This window comes from Eleginops maclovinus, chromosome 24 (assembly GCF_036324505.1).
Source record: "Eleginops maclovinus isolate JMC-PN-2008 ecotype Puerto Natales chromosome 24, JC_Emac_rtc_rv5, whole genome shotgun sequence".
Lineage (NCBI taxonomy): Eukaryota > Metazoa > Chordata > Actinopteri > Perciformes > Eleginopidae > Eleginops > Eleginops maclovinus.
This window is the reverse complement of record NC_086372.1, coordinates 3,488,427-3,500,650: the sequence shown is the minus strand read 5'-3', so window position 1 is coordinate 3,500,650 and position 12,224 is coordinate 3,488,427. Positions and strand designations below refer to the sequence as shown.

The following is a 12,224-nucleotide window of genomic DNA, read 5'->3' as shown; positions in this document are numbered from 1 at the left end:
CAAACAGCTTCAACAACAAAATAAATCACAGCACCCGAGCAGACTTTTCCTGAACAAACCGATCCCCCAGGAACAAAATATGTCCTAGTCCCCAGACTGTGGAATACAACACCATGTTATGCCACTGCGAGTAACTTGTATTTAATTCATTGTGTCCTTAAAGTTTAAAAATACCTAATAAGTGGAACATTTCTTTTCTTGCTGCCTTTTTTGAGACGTTTGTGCTCCATGGGACCCATATTTGGCAGAGCATCAGAAGATCTATTTGGCTTCATGCTCCGCTGAGTTAATGCTGATAAGACTTAACCAAACCAACTCCACCCCACTGATCGCGTTGTAAGCAGACCCCAGAAAGACCCAACTGGACCTACAGTCAGTAGACCACGCCAGGCTGTAGGCAGATCAGATTTAAGATAAAAAAATCCTATTGAAGAATAAGGATGCCAAATCATCTTGAGTAAATAAAGCTTTTAGTTGACTCATGAAACACTGTCAAGCGGTTTGCCCTGTCAGGTTTTACCACTTAGAGTGACAGCTGTGTGGACTGTGTGTGTGTGTGTGTGTGTGTGTGTGTGTGTGTGTGTGTGTGTGTGTGTGTTTTGTGAGTGCAAATGCAAAGGAACCCAAGAGAGAATGGCAAATGCTCTTTTTCTCTCTGTTGTCCTAATTAAGCCCGGAGCGACTTTGGACACGGACAAGAGCACACACACACTCTTACACACACACACACACACACGCACACACACACATCAATACTTCTTCTACATATCTCCTATATTCACTCTCCAACACACACTCAGCCTCTAGAGAATTCAGACAGTCGATGGTGGAATAATGGCCTGCGATGATAGAAAGACTGATGGGAACATGAGGAAGAGTGTGTGCGCAGAGAGGGAGGGAACGATTGAATACACGTATGTTGTAGACTCATACACACACACACACACGCACACACACACACACACACACACACACACACACACACACACACACACACACACACACAGACGGAGGAGAGAATGATTGGATTAGGGTGGTGTGGATGAGCATATCTGATTACAGGGCACTTGGTATTTAAAAGTGAGATGGGTGACACAGGCCATGTGTGTCTGAGAAAAAGAGAGATAGAGTGGGGGGGTGACAGGTTGTTAATGCTCTAGTGTCCTCTCCTATCTCGTTGATGCCTCATGCCCCCTTGTGGTCATTATTTGGAGGTACACTATCAATCCATTCAAACTTTATTTATTTTTGATCGGTCATTGACTTGCGTGCGTGCGTGTGTGTGTGTTTAACAGAAAATTCAGGTGGAGCTGAGCGGCCATGAGGTGGCCCTGGAAGACATGAAGAAGAAGAACCAGGACAAAGACCAGAGGGTTATGGGACAGATAGACCTCACACAGGTACAACACATACATACACATATTGTGAAAAGGTGTCGTCCCCCCCCCCCCCCCCCCCCTGAGAACCTGAGAAATCACATTTTTAGGGGCTGAAATCAAGAAATGTAAAGGTTAACTCACAATGAACTGTTTAGGAGCTTGTTATAAATACACTCAAGTTCCTTGAATTGGCGTTGGTTGGGTCAGAATTTTGACAATTAGAAAACGTTGAGGTGTGGAGTTATGCTACAATAGCAGCTATTAGCACTCTTCAAAACTGATGAGTAATGTACCTGCACGGTCTTAATTAGAATGGATTAAATAAGGTGATAACATGCTCCTCTTTTTAACCATCCATCATGTAGGACATTTCTTTTAAGCATTAAACAAAACACAAATCTAAATTGAGCTGAGGGATTTGCAGGAAAATGGTGTTTTGTCAGGAGATTTGAAAGATTAGTGAAGGTGTCTAAGTTGTACCAGCTGTGCATAACATAGCAGGAGAGGTGTCGATAAACAATCCACTGACAGCATGGAGTATGCTTCTGCCTTTTCTGATTTATCTATATATTTTACTTTATTTCTCTAACTTTTATTTGTTTTCTGGTATCTTTGTGTCTCTTCCTTTCCATAGAAAATGCTGGCAGACGTGTGGACGAAGTTCCGGCTCTTCCAGAAGCCGGCAAACTTCGACACTCGTCTGTCCGAGTGCGAGCGCTTGCTGGCTGGGGTCAAAAGCCAGATGGGGGTGTTGGACATCCGCAGTGTGGAGCAGGACGTGGTGCAGTCACAGCTGGACCAGTGCATGGTAGGTCATCCAGTCCTATGCGGTGAATGGATGCTTTGATCCTACACTAAGCCCCCTGCTGTGTGTTTGTGTCTAACAGAAGTTGTATAAGGTGCTGAGTGAAGTGAAAGGGGAGGTGGAGACGGTGATAAAAACCGGCAGGCAGATCGTGCAGAAGCAGCAGACGGAGCAGCCCAAAGATCTGGACGACAGGGTGACCGCCCTGAAGCTGCTGTACAACCAGCTGGGCTCTCAGGTAAAAACACACACAGATAGTTAGGCTAACATGCTCACACAGGTCAGATTGAAACCCCATTTATGTGTGTGTAGGTGACTGAGAGTAAGTTGGAGCTGGAGAAGAGTCTGAAGTTGTCTAGGAAGCTGCGTAAGGAGCTCAACGGGCTGACGGAGTGGCTCGCTGCCACCGATGCTGAGCTGACCCGGCGCTCCGCTGTGGACGGCATGCCCAGCAACCTGGAGGCAGAGGTGGCATGGGCACAGGTATAAACTCACACAACATAATCCCAGTGTGACACACTTCCTGGATATTGACTTCACAATAAGAATACTCTTTTTTATTTAACAATGAACTGGAGCTTTCAATAGGTAATCACATTCTGTCTCTCAACTCTCGTCTTTTCCTAATCCCGCCAGTCGATCCACGGGGAGACGGAGAGGCGTGAGCCGCAGCTGCAGGCCGTGGTGGACCTGGCGGAGGCCCTGAAGGCGGTGCTGCGGGGCCACGGGGGCCTGGTGGACGACAAAGTCAGCCTGCTGCGCTGCAACTGGATCGCTGTCACATCCCGAGCAGAGGAGTGGCTCAACCTGCTGCTGGTCAGAGAACAAAAATAAAGCATTTCAAACACATTGATACTTATTTATCCGTCTCACCAGTGCTAAAATTATACCCATCTCTAAAAATAACCCTCCCAAAGTGTCATTGTTTGCAGACTCAAGTTTCTCTCTGTCATTCCTCCCTCAGGACTACCAGCGGCAGATGCAGAAGTTAGATGGAGAGATAAAGGAAGTGAACGGATGGGTTGACGGAGCGGAGAAAAAGATGGACGAGATAGACAGCCAGGGACCCAACGACGCTGCGCTCAAGGTTGTAATGTCTGTCTGTGCATGTGTTGTGCTTATCGTATATGTGTATTGGTGTTTTACCTCCAGTCTGTTTGTAGATTAGATGTGAGCGAATGGATTTGGAGAAGAACTGCAGTATTTTTTTAAAACACAGATCCTGTTGTTATCAGCTCTTACAGAGAGGGATCAATCATTAACAAACACTTATCTTCTGATAGCGCTCTCTGGGAGGCAGCAAAAAGGTATCATTTAACCTAAGTTATTTAATTCTGCATGGTCGACGTTCACAATGAGATTTGAAGCTATTTTATGTAATATTTCTCTCACGCCCAGGATTTCATATCCTTGTATTTAAGATAGAGTTCTGTTACCCCCAAAAAGGAATTAACTAGCCTTAAGAAAGAGCATCTGTGGATAACTGTGTGTGTGTTGCAGGTGTTGCGTGCAGAGCTGGATCTGACTAAGGGAAAGATGGAGGAGGTGAGGGCTCTGGCCCAGGAGCTCATGTCCACCAGGGGGGAGAACTGCCAGGCCCAAGTGAGGCCCAAAGTGCAGCAGCTCAACCAGAGATTTGACACCATCGCACAACGCATCCTCAGCGGACTGGTAGGAAGATTAAACCCCTCTGAGTGCTTTTATTTTTTGAAAATCTAAGAGCGGCTGATAAGATTTAGTTCGTGTTTGTCTGTCGTTTAGCTTGAAACAGTTCAATTAGACTCCCACTAAATGGACTTCAAACTCTCCCTTAATCTGCACCAACCCCTCCGACCAAGTGTTCCTCCTCTGGGCCACTGATGACCTTTCTGTTTCTCGTGTGTGTGTGTGTGTGTGTGTGTGTGTGTGTGTGTGTGTGTGTGTGTGTGTGTGTGTGTGTGTGTGTGTGTGTGTGTGTGTGTGTGTGTGTGTGTGTGTGTGTGTGTGTGTGTGTGTGTGTGTGTGTGTGTGTGTGTGTGTGTGTGTGTGTGTGTGTGTGTGTGTGTGTGTGTGTGTCAGACGGCAGCGTCGGCTAAGGAGCTGGAGCAGTACCACAGTGAAGCTCAGATTGGCTGGAGCTCCTGGAGGAGGAAGTGAAGCAGGGGGAAAACCTGAAGGAGGAGGACTTCCAGGAGGACAAGGTCTCTCTCTCACACACACACACACACACACACACACACACACACACACACACACACAGATAATCATTTTCCTTTCAGTTCATATCACGTGGTTCAGCTCTAAACAGTGTGTGTGTGTGTGTGTGTGTGTGTGTGTGTGTGTCGCAGGACTGTGAGGAAGGTGCAGTGAAGGAGTTACTGTTGAAAGGAGAGAATCTACAGAAGAGAGCGCCGGATCAGGACAAGAGAGAGCAGATCAAGCTGAAGCAGAACCAGCTCAACAGCAAGTACAACACTGTCAAGGTAACACACACTCAGTCACACACACGTACATAACTCCCCTCCAAAAAAAACTTGAAACAAAATTGCAAGTGCATTATATTTTGTGTGTGTGTGTGTGTGTGTGTGTGTGTGTGTGTGTGTGTGTGTGTGTGTGTGTGTGTGTGTGTGTGTGTGTGTGTGTGTGTGTGTGTGTGTGTGTGTGTGTGTGTGTGTGTGTGTGTGTGTGTAGGACCTGCGTTTGCTGAGGAACAGGAAGGCGCTGGCCATCGCTCCCCAGTGGTACCAGTACAGGAGGAAGTCACATGACCTGATGGCCTGGCTGGACGACATTCAACGCAGCGTGGACCAACTGCCTGATCCCCCCGAGGGAGAGAGGGTCAAGGTGATAACACACACACACACACACACACACACACACACACACACACATTGTACATGGATAATAATGTTCAGAAATGACGGGATATCCATCCTCCTCTTCATCTCTCTGCTGTTTTAATCTTTTCTCAGATCCTTATTCTCTTTGTTTCTCACCTCTCCTCTTCCGCTGCTTTTCGACAAATGCTTCGTTGCTTTCATTGGATTTCATTCCCTTGGGAAGAGTGATTTTCTCAATAATTGTTCCAGGGCATCATTCGTTGTTTCTATTTAAAGAAAATAATTGCAGATCAATGTCCTTCCCCCATAAAAAACTGCACCAAGCGTTGGAACGAGGCTCCTTTCAGAGTTATTTATGAAACAGTGGAATCATTTCTTTATCTTGTATTATAGCTTATAACAGCTGAGGTTCAAATCAACTCTAAAGAGAGAGTACATAGTAATTATTCAATACTAAAACAGAACTGGCCTTTGTTATCAGTAATATTAGCAAAGCTACAGACAGATGGAGCCCCTCTAAGCTCCATGTCCAATGTGTTGACGCAGGAACCCTGGCCTCCCCCTGGCCTCCCCCTGGCCTCCCCCTGGCCTCCCCTTGGCCTCCCTCTGTTTTTCTTCCCCCACCTTGACTCTGTGTGTGTGTCTTTCACTTTCAGATGGTCACTATGACATTTCGCTAAGGGGACGTCTGATTCGCTCGCCTCAGACTCACCTGTCATTGCCGCAACTGAGATTCCTCACTGTCTGTCTGTCTGTCTGTCTGTCTGTCTGTCTGCTCATCTATCTGTCTTTCTGTCTTTCCTCGCTTCTTTCCACACTCCCCACTTCTCTGTTCTTATTCAACAGTCCAGTGATTGTACTTCTTCTCAATGTAAATAAAGTATCAAGGCACCCCCTTCTTATTTGATATGGATTGTTGAAGTGGACATACATACAGTATAATATCAATATAAACCACTTGTGTATGTTTGACGATTACAAACATGATTCCCTTTTATCAATGTGTTGTGTCTTTGTTGGAGTGTGTGAGTGTCTTATCATTTGAATAATGTACTTATCGACCGTGTGTGAGTGTGTACTATTCCACATCCACATGCCTCTCTGTGCTTACCCCTCCTCGAGCTTATCCGATAGCGAGTGACCTCCTGGTTGATTTCGTCCAATAGGAAATTGGCTCAGAGTTCGACAAGAAGAAGGAGGAGCTTAACGAGGTGCAGGGCTTAGCCAATCAGCTGTCAGAAGCTGGAGCCGCCAATCTAGTGGAGCCCCGCCAACTCCAGCTCAACACGCGCTGGGTTGAGGTGGAGGGCAAGTTCTTACCCTTCAAAAGACACTGTGTGAGTTTCAGTAGGCACGACTTCTATATCTACTAATACTCTACTAATTATTCCAGCTCGAAGTACTTATACTACTCTCTAAGGTCTGAACATTTAGTGTGAGTCCCTATGAGGAGGTATAGAGTGGTGCAGTGATGACGTGTTTCTGTAGGCCAACCCGGAAGACCAAAAGGAACTTTAGGAAATAAGATCTTCACCTGACGCACGTTCATGATACTTAAATGTATTTTCAGCAGGATAATCTCCACATATTAACACCACTTCATGATTTTGAAGTGTATGTGCAATCTCCTGAAGTAAAAAGCTACGTAAGCCTTAAACTTTATCACAGTCACATGACTTTGTGTCACCACGGCTAGGCTGAAGGTGTCTTATGTTGAAAGTAAAACGTCTTCGAGAAGAGGGAACAGGGAGTGGTCAAATGCTGACTCAGACCTGGGTTCAAAGACTCATTCCTGCACCACCCTATAACGCTAATTCACACCGGTGCTATTAAGAAACAAAGTTGTGCAACAAGATTTGCTAGATAGCACCAAATTTAACTTATAATCTAAATATTGGCAAGAAAGCAATTAGGCGTATTTTGTAAAATGTAGGTAAGACATTTCTCTAAGTCTGTTACAATAAATCAAGTCACATCATTTCAGTAATGCCCCTGAAAGGTCAGATTAAAAAGGTGTGAGTTGCTTTTTTTGTTTTTCTTTGCTGCATTTTCATTATTTTCTGTGTACATGTGAAGCACGCTCACATGTCTGAATCTCATTGGTTGCTGTGTCTTGCTCTCTGTCACTGCATGCCAACCAATCACATTACACCCTGGCAGTTCCCTGGTCTGCCAATCACTGAAGATGTATGTATCCTGTCAACCAATCACATGAGTTGAATCAACTGCATACACCATATGGTATAAACTTGGACCAATACACATCTGAGCTGTGAGACCTCAGACCCTCAGTTATGCATTTATTCAGGCGCGCTGAGAGGAATCATAAGCAGGTATTAAGAGTCACCCAGAGACCACCCTCTGAACACACTCGCTGTAAGGCCTCTGAGCGTCTCCACTCAAGCTGTTTAGGCACTTTGGTGCATTGCTTTAGGACTCTCGAGCAGTAATTGGTGCACTTACTTTCCATATTCTCCAAGCTGGGTACGTGCTAATAATAGGCACCAAAACTTATGTAACACAAAGTGTCCTTGAGCAACTCACTCAATCCCTGCCAACTGGAGGGGTGTTGTTGGAGCTGACCTTGTGGAATGGACATGTGGAGTGACACTTGCTCACAAACTTTGATAGCGCTATTATTTTCTTATTGCAGCCATCGGATTCCTTTATAGAAGTAATGTTACAATATGCATGTATGATATCTGAATGGGGGCACATTGTAAACCTTTCATTTGGATAATACAAACCCTAGAATATTAGAAGCATGTGCTCTATTTTAGTTTAGTTTTCTATAAAGACAAATACAGTTTAGATGTGTATTCAGTCCAAGTGGTATAGAAAATGTAAGGGAAGATGAAATAATGAGAGTGGGAGATATTTTCAGTTTTTTAAACCTGGGCTGGTCTGCAGTCACTAAAGGCACAAACTCAAGCATTGAATTCATGAAACAATCTTTGTGTCTGGAGCCGTGGCAACATCAGACAATGCCAAAACACTGCTCATCAACACCGGCTTAGTTTAAAAATGCTGGAAGAAGCTTACTGGTGCAAGTGAGACATCTCTGACCCACTTACCTGGGAAGTACATCTAATTAAAACACAATTCTCACATATACCCATGTGTGCAATAAAACAATTACCTCCAAAAAACAGTGAAAGAGTTCATTTTGAAGCAGAAAGAGCTCCGTCAGAGTTTTGCTATTGAATCAATATTTTAATTTTACCAATCAAACTCCAGCTGGAACTCAGTTACCTTTACAGACGGGGAGTAACAATACATCAGAGCATCATTTATATGTAAAATAGGAATTTGCAAAGTAAATATCAGTCAGGTAAATAAGTAGAATATGGAAACACTCTAGCATCTCTCTTTAAGTTATACTTTCGTAAAGGCACCTTTAAGTTCTGTTGTACATATGGGCATGTGAGTGATGTTTGAAGTAAGATAAGAAAAACATCACATGATCTTTATTGTTGACAAAAATAAGCTCAGCAAAAACTCAATGAGCTGGTGAACTACAACATGTAGCAGTTTGACATTTTAAGAAAAGTATTCCCTTTTTTCTTTGAGACGTAGATGCAAAGATCAAAACCACTTCCTATTTGGCCCAGAAGTGTCCATAGTTAAAAGACCCAGCAGATGGATCCTCAGTTTAATACGTTATATCTAATTTGTTTGATCCAACAAAAGTGTACAAATGTGAAGGCCTGGCTAAGTTGTGTAAGCTAAGCCAATCGGCTTCATGTTAGCTTTATATATAAGGAACGCAGAAATGTGAGTGGTGGGGATCTTCTCATCTAGCTGTTCCTTTAATCTCTGCGCCAAAGCACTACCTACTTTACCCATAGAAACCAGTACCACAGAGCTCTGTGTGCAGCAGGGATACTGGGACTCCTGGCCCTATTTCACCACATGTCAGATGTCACACCAAGCTAACCCAGAGCTGACTAGTTGAGGCCAGCAGCGATCACGGACGTTCTGTGAGGCTGCAGATAATGCTAATGTGTTTTTTGTTTTGGGTTCATTAAAATGTGTCATTTAAAGGGAGAAGCAATTACTCCACTGACAGGAGCATAACACTGAACAGAACCGAGTGTTAATACCCAGAATCCCCCTGCACACATTGCCATGTTGAGTTTGTATTGAGTCGAGTATTGTGCATCATGGTCATGGAAATATGTCATGTCACTCATATGGTGATACAAAAGTGAATTCATAATCTAGGATTTCAAATATTAAAGCTTGACGCAGGCTTGGATATGATCATGATTCACAATAAGGTTTAATTATGTGTGTGATTAGGATTTTCCTGTTAAAAAAGAAACGATCTAGGGCTTCAATGTTGGAATTTATCATCTAAACTTAAAATACAATCATTCATTTTTATATTTAAACAAATATGTGTATCTTTTTCATTAGATATTTAAGTCTTCGATAAAACTGATTCAAATCTTGTCAAGAATTACATGTAATTTCACTCATGATCTGGTTTAATAACTGAAGTCCCAGATCAGTTTCTATGGAATATCTGATGTTTCCCCCTTAGAGCTAGCTCTGATATGTTGCCTGTTAGAGAAGCGTTGTTTAAAACATGTCTTTTTGTGTAGACATTATATTTTCTGAACTTCCTCTCCACTTTGTGTGTTTGTGAATGCATGCACTTCAGGAGTACCTGATAGAGCTGCAGGCGTTGCTGCGCTCAGTGTCGGAGACGGACTTCAAGCTGAACTCTCCGGAGTACTGGCCAGCAGCGTATTATAACCTGCCGCAGCAGGAGCTCTGTCTGAAGGTCAGTACCGCTTCTCTGTTTCTGTCTGAGGCTCAGGGAAAATAGTCCTCAGCAGCAATTCAAAACATTAAAACACAAAACAGAATTTGAGTTAGAGTATAGCTGATTGCAAGGTCATTATTTTTGAATCACGAAGGTGGCAAAGACGATAGAGAGTACATGCAGTCATGACCTCATAACTGATAGAGGTGAGGGACTGGACTTTGAGGAGAGTAATATACCAGTCAAATATCGGCCTTTACAATATGAAGATACAGCCATTCAGTGTAGCATAAGGTCTGGAAGCAGTCTACATATTCAATTTTCCACTCAGGAGGTGAAGGGGAGCATTGAAGAGCTGAGGGGCCCTGTGGAAGGAGCGTTGGCCCGCAGAGAGGAGATGGTGTCGGGGGCCCGGCCCCTGGAGGGTCAGAGGATCCAGGAGACCGCCACCCTTCTCAACACTAACTGGGACAAACTGAACAAGCTCTACCTGGACAGACTCAAGTAAGTCATTTTATTTGAAGTAGTAGTCGGAAACAGATTTGTTCCACTGCTTTGGACAAAATTGCCAATAATTGTTCAGCACTTGACTGAAGTGAGGAGGGGGTAGAGGGATCACTCAACTTTATTTGTCACATGCTAGCATATAAGCTACATCAGTCCCTCTTTGCCTTTTTCAAAGCTCTTCTACATTGTCTTGTGCTTTAGAGTTCTCCATGTTTCCAGACGGCAGCCCTTAGTTGTAGGCTGCAGTGTGTGGGAAATAATTGCATGAATATTGATTCATCTCGTCCACGTATTTTAATGACAATCTGTTTTGTGTGCGCACATCAAGGCGTTGGCAGGATTGCAACACCAAGTGGCATAAGTTTGTTTCGGATCAGAAGGCGATGGAGGAGTGGCTGAACGACGCCGAGAGCTCTTTGAGACTGGCAGAGAGTGAGCCAGCAGCACACAGGCAGCACCTCAGGGTAACACACACACACACACACACACACACACACACACACACACACACACACACACACACACACACACACACAATTATAAAGCCAGGCTTGCACACACATCGCTGATTGTACCCAGAAAGCTGCTGAGTGTATTCCAGCTGTGCCTGAGTCATATTTCATCTCCAGTGTCCACCAACGCTGCTGAAATGCCCTTGAGCAAGGCACAGCACTGCTTCACTGTGCACTTTCATATTTCTCTTTCTTAGTTTTGTGCACACACTGATTACATAAAAAGACAAATTCTCTTTCACGGTGGGATGAAGTAGCACACGACAACAAGATGTGACATCTGGTGGCCTGACACAATAATATTAGGACATGCTGAAATCTCAAAGGGCCATAGTGATTCATTTATGGTCCGTTATCCCCTGATAAAATAATTAGCTACAAATGTAATTCCAGGAAAGCAAAAACATAGATTTGGAGTAAATTGTCGTCTCGCTATGACCCACACACACACAAATACACAAACGTCTGCACACAGAGGGCTAGAGGAGAAAGCAGTGAGTGTCTAAAAGTGCAGGGCGCCTCGACAAAAGCATAACATTTTCCTTTTCAGACTTATGCAACACTGTTATGTCGTCCAATCTGACATTTCAATGTTACATAAGCCCCGAAAACTTGAAATGAAATTGAAGTATTATGTGAAGCAAGTAGTTTAAAATCACCATGACGGAGATGAGGAACGATTTCCACAGAGGGAAATGCATGAGTTTTTAAAGACGTGTTTCTGAGTTGGCTCTTAGTTTCAGTAGCTGTGGTTAATCCGATGCATTCCACCTTGCATATAAAGTAGTGTGTGCATAAGTGTGTGTGTTTGCATCATCAGACATGCCCAGTCCACTTTAGGCTGCTGTGATCAGCTCTCAATGTCCACCTGCACAGACGACGATGCACCGTCCAAGTGCCACTCAAGTGCCAACATATGTGTATGTGTGTGTGAGTGTGTGAGAGAGAGAGGGAGAGAGAGAGAGAGAAAGAACCATCTGCTACCTCAATGCACAAGCTGCCACCTGAACCGCACCCAATGCCGATTATCTGTACACACACTCAGATATAGACTGAATAGATTGCAGTTGATACGCTTGTGGGAGGGATGTGTTCAGGTCTATTTTTTGGAAACCACAACCCTAGTTGGTTGTGGTTTTTGGTTATATAGATAACATTTGATTTGAATTATGAATTATGGGATGAATGATCACTTAATATCCTCAATCTTGTGTGTGTGTGTGTGTGTGTGTGTGTGTGTATGTGTGGCGCAGGACCTGACGGAGGCCATCCCTCTGCAGGAGGTGGTGCTGGGCAGGGTGATCTCCGAGGGGGAAAACATCAGCCAGTTGAGCACACCGGACGATTCCTCGCGGCTCCGAACGCAGCTCAAATCAGTCAATGCTCGCTGGGCCAACGTCTGCATGCAGCTCAACGAGCGCAAGAGGAGGT

At 44.2% G+C, this 12,224-nt stretch overlaps 1 protein-coding gene across 1 annotated transcript in view; it reads left to right on the top strand.

Annotated features, from left to right (window-relative positions):
- The window catches only part of LOC134860813 (dystrophin-like), a 157,881-nt gene that overhangs the window by 107,389 nt on the left and 38,268 nt on the right, over positions 1 to 12,224 (top strand). Inside the window, 17 exon segments of the mRNA XM_063877636.1 lie at positions 1,296 to 1,400; positions 2,014 to 2,187; positions 2,267 to 2,422; positions 2,497 to 2,667; positions 2,821 to 3,000; positions 3,149 to 3,271; positions 3,685 to 3,855; positions 4,243 to 4,288; positions 4,291 to 4,364; positions 4,512 to 4,646; positions 4,855 to 5,007; positions 6,170 to 6,340; positions 7,164 to 7,190; positions 9,670 to 9,792; positions 10,106 to 10,278; positions 10,610 to 10,745; positions 12,047 to 12,222. Coding sequence (XP_063733706.1) covers positions 1,296 to 1,400; positions 2,014 to 2,187; positions 2,267 to 2,422; positions 2,497 to 2,667; positions 2,821 to 3,000; positions 3,149 to 3,271; positions 3,685 to 3,855; positions 4,243 to 4,288; positions 4,291 to 4,364; positions 4,512 to 4,646; positions 4,855 to 5,007; positions 6,170 to 6,340; positions 7,164 to 7,190; positions 9,670 to 9,792; positions 10,106 to 10,278; positions 10,610 to 10,745; positions 12,047 to 12,222 — 2,294 coding nt within the window.